We start from the raw sequence: 20,137 nt of genomic DNA on the forward strand, positions 1-20,137 counted from the left end.
ACATTAACCCCCAAACTGAAACAGAAATCCCTATTTACAGAAATGCTAAGAACCAAAAAAGATCCAAGAAATATCAGTTAATCCAACTGAAGGAAGACCAGAAATTAGTGCAAGTATAAAGGGAGTACTTCATTTAGAGACTGAATTAATTTTATTAACACTGCCTTGGGTTCAGGTGTGTGTGGGGGGGGGGGGGGGGAGGAAGGGGCATTCTAGTTCAAATCCTTCTCCAGAGACTTCATCTGAAGCTGACACTACAACGGGACAAGGTGGGAAGATGCACTAATTTGAACGAGATGGTAGGCAGGCCCTCACTGCACACACTTTTGGGTTAAAAAACATCCACAGCCCTCTCCACAAGCACAGCATGATCGCAGGACAATCTCCTGGACAATACAGAAACTTGAAAGCGTGCACCACCAGACTCAGGACACAGTTTCTTCCCCTCTTATCAGGCATCTGAAGAGTCCTGCCATAATCTAGGGTACTGTCCGATTCATTTCCGTACGCCATTGTGGACATTGGACTTTGTCTACATGCACTACAATGCTGAGAGCTATATTCTGCATTCTGTATATTGGACTTGAGTTTGACTGGATTGTATTTATGTGATTATCCGATCTGTTTGGATAGCATGCAAAATAAAGCTTTTCACTGTACCTCAGTACATTTTACAATAATAAACCTAAGCCAAAACAGCAAAAACAGAACATTTTGCTTACATTATAATGAGTGCTCACTTGCTGGGCACAAATCTATTGCCACTTTACAACAGGGATCTATCGGTGTAAACTCCATGGTGGTTCACGAAATGGGGAGAATGGGGAGAAGGCAGGAACGGGGTACTGATTGGGGATGATCAGCCATGACCACATTGAATGGCGGTGCTGGTTCGATAGGCCTACTCCTGCACCTGTTGTCTATTGTCTATTGACAGGTGCTTTGGAAGTGAAGCTTTCCTTTCGTTATTCCAAAGTAATTAAAATAAGCGGAATACTTTTGAGGACCGCAAGCAGAAGTGAAATTAGAAAATCGAACTCAATCTTGAGAATTCAAAAGGCCAGTAAGTGAGGGAACCAATGGAACCGAAAAGTGAAATTAATTGAGCTCGATACAAAAAAAGACTCCAGATAGCATTACAACGTTAAATAAAATGTGCTGCCGAGATGAACAAACTCTAATGAACAAGTGAGCTATTCTTGCTGCTGATATTAGCCTGACCTGAAACACTGATTGCCAAGAGCAGAGAAAAACATGATGTCACACACATGAAATCCACCAAAACACAGCTAATCCCTCACAGCTGCTGAACCTGCTTTCTCAGAAGTTTGCTGAATGTTAACTCATTCAGAGCGGGTGCATGAGGTGATGGCAAACAGCCCAATAATTAAATCATAATATACATTTATCGTATCACAAAGAAAAAACTGTAGGAAGGACAGTGCCAAAGACCCAGGGTTTGATCCTGACTACGTGGGTCAGGGTGCTGTCTGTTCGGAGTTTGTAGGTTCTCCCCGGGAGTTTCGTTCCTCCCACAATCCAAAGCCATACAGGTTTGTAGGTTAATTAGCTTGGTCAAATTGTAAATTATCCCTAGTGTGTGTAGGGTAGTGTTAGTGTGCGGGGATCCCTGGGCGGGGCACACTCGATGGGCCGAAGGGCCCATTTCCGCGCTATATCTCTAAACTAAACTAAAGGAACTGCAGATGCTGGTTTACACTGAATATAGACACAAAATGCTGGAGAGACTTAGCAGGTCAGACAGCATCTCTGGGGAACAGGAATTGGTGACGTTTCAGGTTCGAAACCTTTCTTCAGACTTAGAATTCACAATGAAAAAACTGTTCAATTGAAATAAAATGATGGACAGTTCACCTCGCCAAGGTGAGAATCCCCCAGCGGTCCTTTTGTTTCAGGGTTGGCAATGATTATTCTCACTCCAGGTAGTATCTGTAAGACAGTTTACAAACACAAGACCAGTCAGCACAACACACGATTTTTCTGTCTGAAAGCACATATTCACAGTGGGCAACATTGTACGTCACATGCTTGATTCTGAGCACAGCTTCCTGAACCAAACTTGCACAACTAACCATTACCACCACAGTAAATTCCTAAAACACACTTTTCAAAACCTGACAGCCAGTGATAATTAATGATTGCAACCATAAAGGTCCAGTGCAGGTCTCTCAACCTCGTGATCTCAAATGAAAATAATAAAAATATGAATTCTCGAGAATCTATTCATTACTGCAATCACAACCCATGCCTTGCCTCCCCCAATTCCTGACAATCTACTGTGGACTTTTTTCATTACTTTATATCCTTCTCCTGGTGACAGATGATACTCTATAAACAGAGGAATTGGCTGATCGTTTAGTTCAGGGGAAAAATGCACAGCTTGATTGTACAGAAAATCTCCTCACCGGCACAAATAATTTATTTTACAATGGGGAAGAATAGTAATAGGTATTGAAGATTAAGTACTGATATAGCCTGAGACAAGATGTCATTGGTTGTACTCACACCAATGTTTTAGCTTCAAGGGAAATAGCATATTCTGACCTTTTTATTTATTCTCGGGTGTATTGAGTTCTCCTTGAGAACTCCAACATCTCTCAGTTCCTCTACATCTCACCTTTTGTGTTTTGTTCATTGTCCTTTGTTTGTAGAAACATAGAAAATAGGTGCAGGAGTAGGTCATTCGGCCCTTTGAGCCAGCACCGCCATTCAATATGATCATGGGTGATCACACAAAATCAGTACCCACTTCCTGCTTTTTCCCCATACCCTTTGATTCCGTTAGTCCTAAGAGCTAAATCTAACTCTCTCTTGAAAACATCCAGTGAATTGGCCTCCACCGCCTTCTGTGGCAGGGAATGCCACAGATTCACAACTCTGGGTGAAAAGGTTTTATCTCATCTCAGTCCTAAATGGCCTACCATTTTTCGACTGTGACCCCTGGTACTGGACTCCCCCAACATCGGGAACATTTTTCTTGCATCTAGCCTGTCCAATCCTTTTGAATTTTATATGTTTCCATAAGATTCCCTCTCATCCTTCTAAATTCCAGTGAATACAAGCCCAGTCGAACCATTCTTTCATCATATGTCAGTCCTGCCATCCCGGGAATTAACCTGGTGAATTCCCTCAATGGTAACCCGCTGCACTCCCTCAATGGTAATAATGTCCTTCCTCAAATTAGGAGACCAAAACTGCACACAATACTCCGGGTGCAGTCTCACCAGGGCCCTGTTCAACTGCAGTAGGAGCTCCTTGCTCCTAAACTCAAATCCTCTCGCAATAGAATTGATTTTCTACTGCACTTCATCCAAGGGCCTTTCTTCCTCAGGCACACACATTGCCACCAGGGCTGAACCTTCCCTGACCTGCTTTATCCTTCCACTTCATGGCATCGGCCTTTTTCTTTTGTTTTGGCCATTTTTATTTGGTTATAAGCATCACTATGGTCTGCAGTAGAATAATTTGAAAATAACCAAATAGATGACCAGTTTCCCTTCACCAATAGTGTGGTATATAATCATACACAACACTGTACACAATTTTGTCCACAAGATGCATATTTTGCTGTTCAATTATTTTGTTTATTGAAGATCTTTTTGAGCAACATCGGGCAGTTCTGAAACATGAACTTGGAAGGTATTGTAGTTGAGATATTGTAGTTCAATGTCTAGCAGCTCAAGTTTCAAAATGAGTTAGCATTTGTTGGAATCTTGGCTCCGAGTGTCCTTCCTTACCATATACAGGTGCACAACCTTTTATCCGAAATTCCAAATAACGAAAAGCTCTGAATAGCGGACATTTTTTCGGTCCTTGAAGAAAGGTCCATGAAGACGTTCACCGAGGGCGGCCCGCAGATGTGACAGCGGAACCTCCGGTCGGTCCTCGAAGAAAGGGGAACTAAATCCCCATTCATAAAAGAGAAGGTGAGGGTATATTGCGCGGGAGGGTTAATAATTGACAATCTGCTGCTGCCTGCCCGCTGAGTTAAAAAGTTCCCACGGTAGACTCACGATATACAGTGTATCGTGAGTCTTGCGTGGGAACTTTTTAACTCAGCGGGCAGGCAGCAGCAGATTGTCGCTCCCTTCAGTTTCACCCCACCTACACCCCTCTGCTTCCCGGCCATGTGTGTGACCCCTTCCCTCCCCTCTCCAGCTCCCCGCTCATTGCACCGGCGCGGGGGCTTACACTGTCTTCACGTCGGCGATGCCAGCAGGTCAGTGCCAGTCACCGGAGACGTCAGGACCAACGGGACACCGACCCCCAGGCCCACTGCAAGCACGGAGATCCCAGAGACCCACAGCCAGCAGCAGCCCAGCCCCGTTCCAACTCCAGAGGAACACGCTCTCCATAGGGACAGAAGCTGATGGTGTGCAAGGTACGTCTTGCTCTTGGGGTTGCGGATGAGGGGGCGCAGCTCGGGCTGTGATGTCTCCGGCCACCCCCCTGTACAGGAGCTGAGACTGGGAACTGTACCGCCCTTGCAGGTGAGCAGGAGAGTGGGGTTGTTTGCAGTTGCAGAGGGAGGGGGCAAGGGCGGTACAGTTCCCAGTCTCAGCTCCTGTCCAGGGGGGTGGCCGGAGACGTCAGGACCAACGGGACACCGACTGCAAGCACGGAGATCCCAGAGACTCACAGCCAGCAGCAACTCTAGTCCAGCCCCGTTCCAACTCCAGAGGAACCCGGGTTACGGATGAGGGGGCGCAGCTTGGGCTGTGGGCGAACTGCCACTTGTCGCTGTAGCGGCACAACGGGGAGCGGGTTCCTGTTGGTCCTGACGTCTCCGGCCACCCCCCAGGACAGGAGCTGAGACTGGGAACTGTACCACCCTTGCCCCCTCCCTCTGCAACTGCAAACAACCCCACTCTCCTGCTCACCTGCAAGGTACGTCTTGTTCTTGGGGTGGCGCAGCTCGGGCTGTGGGCAAACTGCCACTTGTCGCCGTAGCGGCCCATCGGGGAGCGGATTCCTCTGGAGTTGGAGGGGGAGGGGGGTATTGTGCTGTTTGATCGCCCCCTGCTATCCCAGGGACAGGGAGACACAACGGCTTTTGAGAATGGTGGGCAATCACTTCCAAAGTTCTGCCCACACAGTCAGTACACCTCTCCTACACTTGTCTCCCGCACTAAGATCATCTCGCAGAGAATGATCCCAGCCTAACCCTCCCTATTCTCTCCTATTCTGCAAGAAAAACTACATTGTAGACTCAAACTCGCGATCGAGTAACTGCCGGGATCGAGGCGCAAACTCGCGACCTTGCGGATATGAGCCGAGCACTCTACCACTGAGCCAGCCGTTAAAATCTACGCTAAAAATCTTCCATTCCGAAAGCCGAAAAATTCCGAATTACGAAAAGTGTCTGATCTCAAGGTTTTCGGATAAAAGGTTGTGCACCTGTACTCAAATTGGAACCAAAATGTAGCAGGGCCTTTTCTCCTTTACTCAGAGCCAGGAGTGCTTTGGCCCACCCTTGGATAACTTCTCTAACTCCTACTTTAAAGTCAAAGGCTTTGTTGCCTTTTTCTTCTTTGAACCAGAAGCAACATTTGAGTCAAACGCAGTCAATTCTGAATCAGAAAAAAATATAGGGAAGATTTACGAGGATGTTGTCAGGACTTGAGGGCCTGAATATAGGGAGAGGCTGGGTAGGGTAGGACTTCAGTCCTTGGAGTGCAGGAAGCTGAGGCGTGATTTTATAGTGACCCTGGGATATGGAGGTGGTCGGGTGAGGAGAGGGATGCCAGTTCAAGGGCAACGGAGGAAGATCCTGCAGCAGCCTGGAGCTCACCTGGATCGGGAGCCACTACAGTACATCGAGCGCATGAACCAGACTTTGGACTTTTTGGAAATGGTGCCAGAATATGGTGACTCGTGCATGTGTGATCTATGCAAAAAGAATGTCTCTGTGCAGTGCACACATGACAATAAAGCACCATAGAACCATCGCAACTACAAGGCCCAAGTCAGGAGATCGATAGTATGCTCTCCGTCTCTCTGGACAAGTGTAACTCCAACAATCCTTAAGAAGCTCAGCACCATCCAGGTCAAAATATAGTGCTTTATTAAGCAGAGTAAAGATAACATTAGTCAGTGCCAACTATCAGACAGGTAATCACCTCCAGCCTGTTCATCACTCTCATCTGTTCAACAATCGAGAGCAGTTGGGGACATTGTATAATTACTAAAAGGCTGTACATAAAGCACGGATTTTATAGGCAAGGGAAGAGAGTGTAATTCCTATCTTTTGGATCCTGTCTCCCAGTGGGCATCAACCAATATGTTGTCTCTGCCACTGCGTACAATGGCTGCACTGCTGCATCCTCCACAAAACTTACCAAGGTAACTCCAATGGTCACACCTCTGCCACCAAGAAGGACAAAAGTTTGAGACGCAGAGGAACGCCACCACTTGCAGGTTCCTCTCCGAGTCGCACCCCTTGCTGACTTGGAAATATATCATCAGTCCCTCGCTGACCTTGAAAGTCCTTACTTAAATGCATCAAGACTTGGGATGCAGTGATTTAAGAAAGTTGCCCACCAGTTGTGTGTGGCACAGTGACACAGCAGAGGAGTAGCTATCTTGCAACACCCGTGGCCCAGGTTCGATCCTGACTACGGGTGCTGTTTGCACGATCGCCCTGTGGCCACGTGGGTTTTCTCCGGGTGCTCCGGTTTCCTCCCGCACTCCAAAGACGTGCTGGCTTGTAGGTTAATTGCCTTCAGTAATTGTAAAATTGTACCTCGTGTGTAGGATAGTGCTAGTGTACGGGGTGATCTCTGGTTGCTGCACACTTGGTGGGCTGAAGGACCAGTTTCTGCACTGTATCTCAAAAACTAAACTAAAACCACTACCACCTGTTATGGATGGTGATAAATGTGACCTCAGCAAAGGATGGCCACATCCCACTAAAATAGTACATTTTAAAAAGCTGTCCAGATCATTTGCCTGAGTCACCAGCCGGGAGTCATGATATCGGGCTCCAGAAATGGCTATCATTGCCTTCTCTGCCCCTTTGTGATGAACACACCATCACAACCCCACCTATGTCCATTTGATTGTGGATGGTGAGCACTTCAATAGAGGACAGCACTGCTCTCAGTGGAGAAATTCCAATGAAGGAAGCTCATCATTGACGTGAATAAATAACCAGCATGTTTTCATGAAACATCGAGGGAAGAAGCTGCCAAAATACACTACTTTCCTCTTTAGCTGACCCAGAACAGGCAATGCCAACTTCACGAGTCTCCCATGACGTCAGTTTTTGCTGCTTTTCATTGAGGTCCTCACGGACAAGAACGAACTTCACGAACTAAACTCAGTTATTAAATCTCTAGAACGGAATTGGCCGGTGCTCCAAATGAGATAGTAATGCAGTAGTGCATGTTTATCTGAAGTTAATGCAGAATTAGTCGCCATCGTTTTAGGTTTCCTTTCTTTTCAATTTAACCCTTTCAGCACACACACACTCCAACTTGCATGAGCATAACATTTAGAATCTGGAAATTACAGCATACACTCAATTTAATATTTTCTTCTTTTTAAATCCTTTGCAAAAGCAGAATCAGTTACTCACTTTTCCGGACTCCATGAGAGGCAGACTGTGAGGAGATCCTCTTTCCACTAAACGGACCCTGTAAACAACAAAGGGCATGTCTTGTGGGCATTGCTAATAGCTTGTCTAGGTTGTACAAGAGACTAAATTCCCACAAATTATCCTAAAGTAGTTTTGAAAAGTTTTTCTCAATATATGCTTATATAATCTGCTGTTTAATATTAAGAGCAACGAAAGCAACTAACGGAAGGAAAATGCAGTAATGGCAGCTTAGAAACATATCATCAGTCACTTTGTGCAGCAGGGTGGCGCAGCTGGTAGAACTGCTGCCTTACAGTGCCAGAGACCTGGTTCGATCCTGACATCTGGTGCTGTCTGTGTGGAGTTTGCATGTGGAGTTCTCCCTGTGACCACGTGTGTTTCCTCCTCGTACACCACATTCATCCCACATCCCAAAGCCGTGCGGGTTTTTAGGCTAATTGTAAATTGCCCTTTGTGTGTCAACGTTGGATAACATAGAACTAATGTGAATGGGTGATCGATGGTTGTCGTGGATTCGGTGGGCTGAATGTCCCGGTTCCATGCTATATCTTTAAACCAAACATAAACCAAGCTGTGCTCAACCCTGGAGTCTCCCTTTAAGACCTTCGGTTTATTCTTATAATATTTTTTATTATAAGATTAACTGACAATTTCCAACAATTTTAGAATCAATAACTCTTTACACAACCTGCCAATAATAATCTATAACCTGACAATTTCCAGATCCCATATTCTGATAATAATGGAAGCTTCATTTATCAACTATGAGGAGTAATTTGTAAGTCCTCACCAGTTACCATTTGATTTCCCATTATTTTTAATGCAGATGTTTGCACTCAATTACAATTCACATTTGTGCTATACATGCCTAAAATTTAAATGCGATTCCCTTTGGATCTGAAGTTATAATTTTCAAAGCATGTTTTTTTTGTTGCTTGTTAAATGTACTATACAATTGTAGGCCCTCAAATAAGCATTAGGCTAATCAATAGACATACCATTTCCACAGATACTCTGTACAGGAATATACATCAATGACGGTGCTTTGTCTTTCAGTGATCTATGCAATGTAACAGCAGAAATCATTTAAAACCTTGCCTCCCAGACTATAGTTAATTGATTTGTTCCTCGAGGACTGACTTTGCCAACAACTTGTCTGTCTGGGCTTTTTTGATGATATTGATCTCTAAAGTAACAAACTATAGTTTGGTTAAAGTTTATCAAAAACAGTACTATAATTAATTCCCTTTCGCCTTTCGAAAGGTGAGTCCTACGACACTCACCCCACCTACAGAACAATATTAAAACAGGCTGTTTCTCTCCAAATCTGTCCATCTTTAGGTGCCGGTTCACTGCATAACATGCACATAAACCATTCTCGAACATTTTCTAAAAGTCCAAGTAAAATCCACTTATCAAGTTCTGACAAGGGTCTTGAAAACTGAAACACAAACTGCCTGACCCAATGAGAGTTCCTACTATTTTGTGTATTTATTTCACATTTCTAGCACCTACAGTTTTTATTGAATTTCCCCTTATCTACTCTTCTGGTTACTTAAAAAAACCCAGAGATTTGTCAAACATTACGCCTCTTTCATAGATATGAGCTGACCCTACACAATCCTCTTATTATTTTCCAAATGCCCTGTTACTGTTCCTTAATAATAATTTTGAACCTATTTCCTGCTATTTCGTTCAGACCAAAAGGTCTGAATGACAATAGAGGATCTATCTATCTATCTATCGATGAAAGGCTAACCCCCCTCTCTTAAACAGGAAGGTCACATTAAAAAGGCATATCCAATGTGCTTTATCTAGAGAATCCAAAACCAACTAGTGGTGCCTATCAACTCACCCCCCCCCCCCCCCCCCCCCCACCCTCAAATAGTCTGAAGAAGAGTCCTGAAACATCACCCACCATGTTCTCCAGAGATGCTGCCTGACCGGCTGAGTTACTCCAACACTTTGTGTCTTCATTGTGTAAATCAGCATCTGCAGTTAAAATGTAGATACGAGGAACTGCAGATGCTGGTTCCATGAAAGGACACAAAGTGCTGGAGTAACTCAACGGATCAGGCAGCCTCTCTGGAGAACATGGATAGGGACCCTGGAGAAGGAAACCTCCAGCACTTTGTGTTCTTTTTGTGTAAACCAGCAGCTGCAGTTCCTCGTTTATACAGTCAACTCGTGGCACCATTTTGAAAAGCAGCACCGGAGCTGTCCGTGTTTAAAGGGCTAATGTTCTTCCTCAAATGCATCATTGAAAGATATTATCCGATCATTATTCTCACAGTTATGGGAGTTTGCCTATTCCAATTGGTAGCTGCTTTTCCAACATTATAACAAGCTAATGTTTCAGACACATCACTACTTTGAAAAATTCCAACCATATGAAGCACACGCTCATTATGCCTCGCATTTTCACTATGGTCCACGAGTGGGTTGATTCACTATACACATTGCTCGAGTCCCTTGTTAAGTCACTTCACCCTCTGCCCGGATCCATCTTCATTCACTGCACCCACTACCAACTCTCTCTGATTCACAGACCAGGTCGTTCATAGCTCACTGCACCCATGCACAGAGACTGCAGAAATGCTTTTATAAATTAAGCAGTAAAAGATGCGAGTAAACCAAAAAATAAATACATTGTTGGGAAAGTTTACTGGAAAGCCAGTTGAATATGTCATGCAAAATGGCACACCAGGGTGGCACAGTATTGCAGCAGTAGAGTTGCTGCCTCACAGCCAGTGGCGGACTGGCCAGGGTGTCAGCTTGCCCGATGGCAAGTGGGCCCCTGATGAAGTGGGCCCCCTTTGTCTCCTGGCAACCAATATTTTGAGACCCAGTCCGCCACTGCTCACAGCGCCAGAGACCCAGATCATTCCTGAATCCGGGTGCTGTCTGTAAGGAGTTTGTACGTTCTCCCTGGGAACGTGTACGTTTTTCCCAGTTGCTCTGGTGTCCTCCCACATTCCAAAGACTTGCAGGTTTGCAGGATGCAAAAGTGGGAGAGTACAGGGTGATCGATGGTCGGCACGGACTCGGTGCGATGAAGAGCGTGTTACTACGCAGTTTCTCTAAACTAAACTGAAACTGATTGACCAATAATGTGGAAAAAAAATTGTTTATGAAAGATGGGCTAGTGTGAAAGGACAAGGAGAAATTATATAAATATAAACCTGGGAATGAACAACTTTTCTTTCCGACCTTTACCCTAATCACTCCTTGCAAACTGCGGTTTCAATGGCTGGTCTAAGGTTGAACAGCAGGCTTGTTCTGTACTAACTCTGAATACCTTTGCTTTGTGTTTTCTCCTTCCCTCTACTGTGACATGCTTTATTATAAATGAGTGCAGCCATTGTCGATGGCAAATGAATGAATTAGCAGGGCGTTAGGTAGATGGCAATATACATCAACCAGTAGGTGTACTAAATGTCTAAATGCATCTCTGGGAACGGAGTTATGCTTAATCTGAACACTCCCCCCTTTAGACCAATGATGTTTATTGAGATTAAAAAATGTCATGTCTGATGCTGATTCTAGTGATATCAAGCACATTATAAAAAGTGCCGACTTGGAAAGGTAATATAAAACGTTTGGCTGCTTGGTTACTGCAGGCTATTAAATGTCAGTCGGTCATAAGGTTTGCAGATAAAAATTGATACACATGAAGGATAATTTCTGTCAACCACTGGCAAGTTGACAGGAACTGCGGTTCACAAAGAGATTTGTTTTATTTTTGGCTTGAACAGTTTCAAATACTTTACATTTACATTTCCTGGAATCCTCATTTGTGTTATAGCAAATGTGGACTACCGCTGAGAGAACTAGCAATTAAAAAACACAAAGTGCTGGAGGAATTCAGTGGGTCAGGCAGCATCCGTGGAGAGAATGGACAGGTGACGTACCGGGTTGGGACCCTCTAGACTGATGCTAGTTGGTGGGGGGAGAAAGCTAAAAAAGTGAGGTGGGTGAGGGACAAAGCCTGGCAAGTGATGTGAATACAGATAAGCTGGGTTCGATTGGAAGATGGGTGGAGCAAGAAACAAAGGAGACAAAAGGGTAGCAGTGGAGAGAAGAGGAGTGAAAGGTAAAGTACGAGGGAGGGATAGAGGTGGAAGGGGACAGGGGGTAGGGGAGGGAGAGGGGGGATAAAAGGGAAATGGTGGAAAACAATTCGCTGCAGTGCCAAGAGAAATAGCACAAGGTATTGAAACAGCCATCACAACAGCATTGTAGGTGCCTGTAGCTGAAGACTGAATATGAAACATTAATACCTCAAATCTTACCAAGTCATTGCTACCAACTAGTAATGAGAATATACATGCAAGAAGAGAGGATGATGTTGGTATTTGCACAATGGTCACCAGGTAAATATATGGTATATGCTCTCCAAAGTGAGTGTAATCTTTCCCAAAATGTGGAGCCCAAACCTGCTTGGAATCGTCTGGATGAGGTCTTTGATTTGCCTGCTCAACCCCTTTGTAATCCTCGATATATAAGGGCCAGCATTCATTTGACATTACCTATTTCATGTCTAGAATATGTCAATGATTTATATAAGCTTACAATCCAATGGTATGAACATTGATTTATCCAATTTTAGGTAACTTCTAAACACGGGTCTCTGGCGCAGTTAAGGGCCTGTCCCACTTTCACGATCTAATTCACGACCTTTTTTACTCGTGGACATTTTTCATCAGGCTAGAAAAACGGCCCAACCTACTTGATGCCACGAGTACCTACGACTAGCATCATGACCTGCTACGACCTCCTACGACCTTGTGACGACCATACTGCGAGTACGAGTCAAGGGCAAACTCGGCAGAGGTCGTGAATTAGGTCGTGAAAGTGGGACAGGCCCTTAAGGCAGTATCTCTACCGCTCTGTCACCGTGCCACTCTAATAGTGTCTCATTACTGCAGGGAAATTACTCATAAACAGGTTTTTTCTCAAGACTTTCTTATCCCAAGACAGCTTTTTCTCAGCTTGTCAATTTCCAAAGTAATTTTTCAGTGGTTCTCCAGTTCCTGATCAAAATCACATTATAACTAACTCAGTCCACATGATATAAATAGTGTTCTCAAAATGCAACACCTCACATTTATTTGAATGAAACTCCATTCACCATTCCACTAACTCACTTGCCCAGCTTATATCCCCTTGTCAATATCCCCTTGTCATTCTTGATAACCATGTTCACTATCTATGACACCACCTACTTTTAGTGTCAAAATACCTCACCTCCGGAAACAATTTATTAATAAGCCAAAATGCAAGAAAAACTTCAAATGCTGGGAATTTGAAATTAAAACGGAAAGTTCAGTTCCGACAAAGGGTCATGGAGCTGAATATTAACATTGTTTATCTTTCTGCCAATGCCCCACCCCATCTAATTCAGGGCAGCACAGTGGTCAGCTGTAGTTGCTGCCTCACAGCGCCAGAGACTCGGGTTTGATGCTGTCGGTGTGGAGTTTGCACATTCTCCCTGTGACCGCCTGCAGTTCCCCCGGCGCTCCAGTTTCTTCCCGTGTCCCAAAGACAGGTGGGTTTGTAGGTAAATTGGTCTCTGTAAATTACCCCTAATGTGGAGGGAGGGGATAACACAGAACTAGTGTGAACGGGTGATCAATGGTCAGCATGGACTCGGTGGGCCAAAGGGCCTGTTTCCATGCTGTAACTGTAAACTAAACTAATGAGTGTTTCCAGCATTTTCATCCTTTATCCAGACTAAGGGAGTAAATAAATTGTTTTCGAAGTTAATACATTATTGAATTTCGCACTGATTCCTCTGCTGTACATATTGAAGACCTCAATTTTAACCAAATTTCAAATGATTGCTTTAGCTCATTTCACCTGTCCTCTCCTAATAGTCTACTTGTCATTGAATCAATGCTAATCTAATCGGTGGACCATATTCTGTACTGTAAGCTATTTCAACCAAACTGTGCTGTTTTTATTAATCTCCCAAATCAATAATGAAATACAAGAACAAAGATGTTGCATTCCAAGCGAGGGCATTGGTTGTGGTTTCTAATGACAGGAGCATCCAACCGTCCCATAATGAATAATATTTTCTGGCAGACCTTTCCTGTCAAAAATGCTTATTACAAATAGGCATCACTAGTGACAGCTTCTTAAGGTGACCCTTTGCAAATAAACAGTGTTGTCAATTCTGGCACAATTGGCTATCCGGCCAAAAATAGTGTTCTAAAGGATATTTTTCTGATTTGTGATTTGTGGGTTCAAATGATTACTCATACTGTTTGTGTAATGAACTGCAAAACCGTCCATGAACCAGTGGCAGCCAAGCAGTCATACACTCATGTGATAGGAGCAGAATGAGGCCATTCGGCCCATCAAGTCTTTTCCACCATTCAACCATGGCTAATCTATCTTTCTCTGCTAACCCCATTCTCCTGCCTTCTCCCCTGAATCCTTGACCCCCGTACTAATCAATAATCCATCTATCTCTGCCTTCAATATATCCTCTGACTTGGCCTCCACAACCTTCTGTGGCCACAAATTCCACAGATTCACCACCCTCTGACTAAAGAAATTCCTCCTCCTCTCCTTCCTAAAGGAACATCTGATTCTGAGGCTATGTGTGTGATGAAACCCTCCTTAATGTATCGAAGAGTGGTAACCTGATAAAGTTTTATAAGTAACACTCTAAAAGCATTTTATGAACAGTATGTAATCCATAACTTGTGACTAATCAGATTTGTAATACAGGTAATTCTGCTGTTAATCCTGGCTAAATTGGACCAGTCAGGACTTCAAAAGACTGTGAAATCGACAGAAGGATGTAGGGCTGGGTGTTTATGCGTGCTATTTTTATGATATTTATTTTAGTTGTTTATCTTTTTTTTTATATTTTACCTTGTATGTATCGTTAGCTTTTTAGAAATGTTTGAATGGTGCACTGACTGGCTGACATTTTACAATTTCGTTGTACATGGTTCATGTTACAATGACAATAAAGAAACTATTCTATATTCTATTCTAAAATGGGGTTAAGTTTCAGAGTTTGCTGGGAGATTTGGTCAAATTGGGATTGCTCTCTACAGAGCTGGGACAGGCTGAGAGAGGTGCCAGGGAGTCTGGAACTTAGTTACAATTCACAAGCAAAGAATGGGAAGCCTTGCAAGCCCTGTCAATCAGGTACTAAATGCATGGAATGGATTGGGTGGCTGCAAACCAGACCAGGGCTTTGTAAATAGCTTGTAAATAATTTTGCAGAGTCTGACTCTGCCTAATGTTTATGGATGGGGTGCTAAGCCTTGTCTGAGAGTTCTGTTAATCAGGGTAAATGTTTCCAAGTTGACTTCATCTCGAAGTCCGTTGTGAATACAATGTATTGAACTGTTGTATTATTGGGTTTGGGGAATGCCTGTTATGTATGGGGTTAATCGATATTTGTAATTGGGTGATTAAGAGACCACACCTGTGTGGTTCAGCCCTCGAGTACGCAGGGCATATAAAAGTCCGTGGTCACGAGGCTCAGGGTCGATCTTCTAGAGGAACGCTCGAGACTGTGAACCCTTCTGGAGTGCCTCTGTCCGTGCGAGGCCTAGGGGGCTTTAACAGATAGACACAGGATCGAACCTGCAGTGGGGATAGGTACAGTGTGTGATCTGTGACTCGCTTTTGGTAAAATAAAGTTTAATTGATTCGTGCTTGATTCAGTGTTTTACTGAAACTAAACTGGGGTGGGAAGCTTAGAAACGAGCAATTATCGCTGCTATAATGTGTCCTCCTATAATTTAAATTGGATATAATGTGATCGATGAATTATGGAACACAATTTACATTACATGGGTCTAAGTGGTTGCAACCAAAATCCTGATTTTCATCGGGAATGAGAAAACTACTTAAGATTACTTTAGAAATGGACTAGCAGAAAAAAAGCTGGATTATAAAAAGACAAAAACAACAGTTTTATAGTGGAAAAATAAACTGTTTCCATGTAACCTTTCAGACAACTTTGTCTCTTTAACTTCACCTCAGTTGGATTTGACAGGCGATTGCTTCTATTGACACTTTGAGTCTTAGAGTTGTATAGTGCGGAAACAGGCCTTTCGGCCCAATATGCCCAAGCCGACCAACCTGCCCTATCTAAACTAGTTCCACCTGTGTGCATTTGGCCCATATCCTTCTAAACCTATCCCATCCATGCACCTGTCCAAATATATTTTAAACATGGTGATAGTACCTGCCTCAGTACCTCCTCTGGCAGCTTGTTCCAAAAAAAAATTCCCCTCGGGTTTCTATTTTCTATTTAATCTTTCCCCACTCACCTTAAATGAATATGTTCTGGTTCTAGATTCCCCTTATTTGGGTAAAAGACTGCATATATCCTCTCTGTATTGAATAAACTGACTGGGTGTCCACAGTTCTTCTGTTTGCAGAACTCCACCGACTGAAGCATTTTATTTCTCATTTCAGTCCTGAGGAACCAACACTTTTTTTTGAGATTGTAACCCCATTATTTAGAACCCGGGCTTGTGGAAACATCAACTCCACATTTACTCTGGCAAATCTCATTAGGTTTCAATGAGTTCCCCTCTCATACTGAGAAAGTTTAAAGATTTAAAAGTTACAAAATGGATTCAGCTGTAGATTTAGAAGCAATAAAATGGATGCTTAACCTTTCTCCTACTACAGTAGTGAGAGTTCTGCACAATAACATAAATGTTTTGCCTTTCTTCTATAACCCAAGCGAGATTTCAGCACAATAACACAATATTCTTGTTCTATGATATAAACAATCAGAAAAATGTTCAAACAACTTTTCTTTCCCTCTACTCTACAGATTGCAATGTACAAACAATAGATCAACAAGGTCAAAAAACAAGAGTGCTTGAATCTGTAAAAAGTAGCTCCTTCAGCATAACCATATGTGGGCTAACCTTTCCTCTATCAGAAGAACCTGTCAATCCTAACAGGCAAGAGGCTGTACAATGCTCTGTAAGATAAAGAATTGTTGAATTGCTGATTATTGGGGTATAAATATATCTGATTGAACATTACCTCTGTGTGTGGGGATAGAGTGACTCTATAGTCTGTATTTTACATACTGTGAGAGTTGACTGCCACACCCACCTGGGCGAAATAAAGATTTTACTGCTGTGTTACTAACTTTTGTGTTGTTATCTGTTTGAAGTAAAAACAAACCTTTATAATACATTCAGACTCAAGAGTGCAGTTCTATCATTTAATAGGACATCAACCTTTCCCAAGGATCAATTTTGTGAACTTTTGCTGCACTCATTCTATCACAAATATATCTTTCCTTAGGTAGGGAGACGACCCAGATACCATATTACAGGTATCTCTCGTAATTGGGGTAAGATGACCACTCAGTTTCCCACGTCACAACAATGAAGGGCAAGCTTCTGTTTAGTTTCCCAACTGCTTGCTGAACCTGCAAGTTAACTTTTAACCAGCATCTGCAGTTCTTTCTTGAAAACTTTTAATGATCGTTTATCAAGGGCACTCAGATCCTTTGAATATTAAAATTAATTTTTCTGCAGTTTCTACCAACGTGAATGCTCATTATATTCCATCTGCCATGTTTTTGCCTGTCCACAGGGATCTCACTAGATCCCTGTGAAGCTTCTCTGCATCCTCTTCACAGCCGTCATGTGCACCCAGCTTTGTATCGTCAGCAAACTTGAAGATATTACGCATGGTTCCCTTATTCAAATCATTGATAAAGATCATGAACACGATCATGATCAAAGATCAATCATGACCAATTGTTACAGTACCCGAACACAAAAACAAATCATATTTATTTCTATAGGGAGGTTTCACGGCAGTCGGGTCACGACCCATGACCCGTACTGTTGTTACGCCACGCCAAGTGGAGTACACGCGATGAACTGCAGGTAGGCACTTACCATTGTTTCCAGCATAGCGGGCCCGTTAAAACCCGCCAAAATTGTCAATTTATGCGCTGTAAATAATTATGGAAATCGGGATAAGCGTGAGAGACATTTAGCCTACTTCAGAATTCCAAAAGTGAGGAGAAATGATGGTAGATAGAAGTGAGAGCTGAAGGGACAACAACAGCCAGAGTGCTTGGTGAACACTGGCCGTTTGCTCACTGCATTTCATCAACTAAGGCATTATTTGTGTTTTTTCTTGATTCCTTTGGCATCTAAAAAGTTTCAGAAGTGATAAATCTGGCTGTAACTTTTTTTAATCGCCCATGGTTCTCAAGTGGGTTTTTACATACAAAATGAAAACGCATCTGAAGAAAAATTTACAGCCAGATTTATCACTTCTGAGACTTTTTAGATACCAAAGGAATCAAGAAAAAACACAAATAATGCCTTACTGTTGGTGAAATGCAGAGCAAACGCGATAATTCCCAATATTTTCAATTCCGATATGTTCGCCAAGCACTTTAGCTGCTGTTCTCCCTTCAGCTCTCGCTTCTCTTTACCTTAATTTCGCTTCACTTTTGGAATTTTAAAGTTGGGTACATGTCTCTCACACCAACCCCGACTTCCACAATTTTTTTCAGCGCAAAAATTCAACATTTTGGCGGTTTTTAACAGGTAGGAAAGTACGCGTTTCTTGCATTAATAACATATACGGATGTCCTCCAGAAGGATTGAGTGGCTCCGTGCGTTAAGCCCTATGACGCAGTGACCTTACGTGCAACCCCCCTATTCCATTTTCTGTTCTTTAAACAATCCATACTCCAAATTATTCCCCATTTTTACATGGTTTTTTTCTCCCTCATTATCTCAGACATGGCCTGACTCTCAGTCTGAAGAAGGGTCTCGACCCGAAATGTCATCTATTCCTTCAATCCAGAGATGCTGCCTGTCCCACTGAGTTACTCCAGCATTTTGTGTCTATCTTCCATGTAAACCAGCATCTGCATTTCCTTCCTGCACTCCTTAACAAAGGCATTCTTAGTCTAAATACAGTACATCTACTGGTTTACTCTATCTAAATCTGAAAAAAGCTAACATTGTAATCTCCCTTTCATAAATTCATATTGATTCTTGCCAAATCCTATTGCAATTTTCAAGTGCCATGCTACCTTATAATAATGGTTGCATTTTTCCTGCCTGCATTGTTCAACTAAATGATCGAGTGCGCCCTGGTAATTTTGATGGAGGTGCCAGACCACCAGCTTCAGGAAAATCGGCTTTGGAATCTCTACCCCACTAAAGTTCCCTTCATCACAATTCCATTTCACCTCTTGCACACTTCAATAAAGAAAAGCACAAATACACAGAGCATTGCAACAGAGCCGACAATATCATAGCATCCGTTACCCAGCCGGAGAAGCAAGCGACTACCCATTCGCCAATGTTTTACAGAAAAAAATGTCATATCTTTAAATTCCCATGCAAGTATGTAGGCGGACATAGATGATAAAATGTCCACCTTAAATTAATTTACTTTGCAGTGTTACACTGTGCTGGTTATGTCATTTTGGAATTGACGTAACACTCAGCTGCCTTAACATGTCTGTACAACTTTCTCCTGGCAGCTGGATATGAGCATACATACTGCAGGCCTGTCCAATGCTATTGCGTACCTGTGGGAAAAAGTTAATGCCCCATGAAAATATGTGGTTACGATTGCTTCAGTTACCTGTCGTGCCTCAGTGCTCTCATATCCACATAAACAGTTGTAGGATCAGGTCCCGAAGTACCCTGTAATCAACAGCATGAAACAGTTAGAAAAAGATGACTGTAAAAGAGCAGAGTATTTCTTCACAATGAAGCCAACTTAGATTAAACCTTCAATGCAACAGTTTTATCAATAAATATTGTTTTTACTTATTCATTAATGCAAGTGTAGAAAAGGCACAATTTGCATAATTTTGTTTTACAGGTTGAAATATAGGTTTGATGTTTTTAAACTATCCTCAATTAACATACTAATTGTCAATTCATGCATAGTTAATGTGAATGCAACGGTTTTAATTTCTCAATTGCCCACAAAACCTGCAAACACAAACTATGCAAACAATGCCAAGATTACACTCTGACAAAAGCAATTAACTAAATTCATGCAGGAAAATGACGTAATAAATATCAAGACAAATGTATGGCACTTGGCGCAAGCGGTAACCTGCACGACGGCCAATTCAGAGAACATGCTTAATGTGCAACGGCAGCAATGAAAAGCACTCTGTGCAAGCTCAATTATTAATTGCATCAAAACAGTGTAAGGATGGGGTAAAGGATAAACTTCCCATACTCCTTAAGCCAACTTAATGTCTTTATTAGAGCAAGAATAAGTTACATCACAACAGGATCTTTGGAAATCCATTTGCTAAAAGTAAATGCATTTTGTTTGCCATTTCAAAACTGTTCTAAAGCCACTCGTAATCAAATGCAAGATAATAAACTGTTTATTGTACAATGTAACAACGCACGGCATCTTATAAAACATTTGGTCCAAGCCAGATGTCATGGACATCTGGTTCATTCATGAAATGAAAAAACAAAGTAGCCAAAATGGTCAAATATTAACTGAGCA

General features: G+C 42.7%; 1 protein-coding gene across 5 annotated transcripts in view; it reads right to left on the reverse strand.

Moving 5' to 3' along the window:
• dip2c (disco interacting protein 2 homolog C) overlaps nt 1-20,137 on the reverse strand; it is a 539,567-nt gene that overhangs the window by 7,660 nt on the left and 511,770 nt on the right. For all 5 annotated transcript variants that reach the window (XM_033044735.1, XM_033044743.1, XM_033044718.1 and 2 more), the window contains 3 exons: nt 19,244-19,305; nt 7,598-7,655; nt 1,876-1,950 (listed from right to left, as the gene is read on the reverse strand). In XM_033044735.1, coding sequence (XP_032900626.1) covers nt 1,876-1,950; nt 7,598-7,655; nt 19,244-19,305 — 195 coding nt within the window. The remainder of the gene's footprint in view (nt 1-1,875; nt 1,951-7,597; nt 7,656-19,243; nt 19,306-20,137) is intronic.

The sequence above is a fragment of the Amblyraja radiata genome, chromosome 2 (assembly GCF_010909765.2).
Source record: "Amblyraja radiata isolate CabotCenter1 chromosome 2, sAmbRad1.1.pri, whole genome shotgun sequence".
Classification (NCBI taxonomy): domain Eukaryota; kingdom Metazoa; phylum Chordata; class Chondrichthyes; order Rajiformes; family Rajidae; genus Amblyraja; species Amblyraja radiata.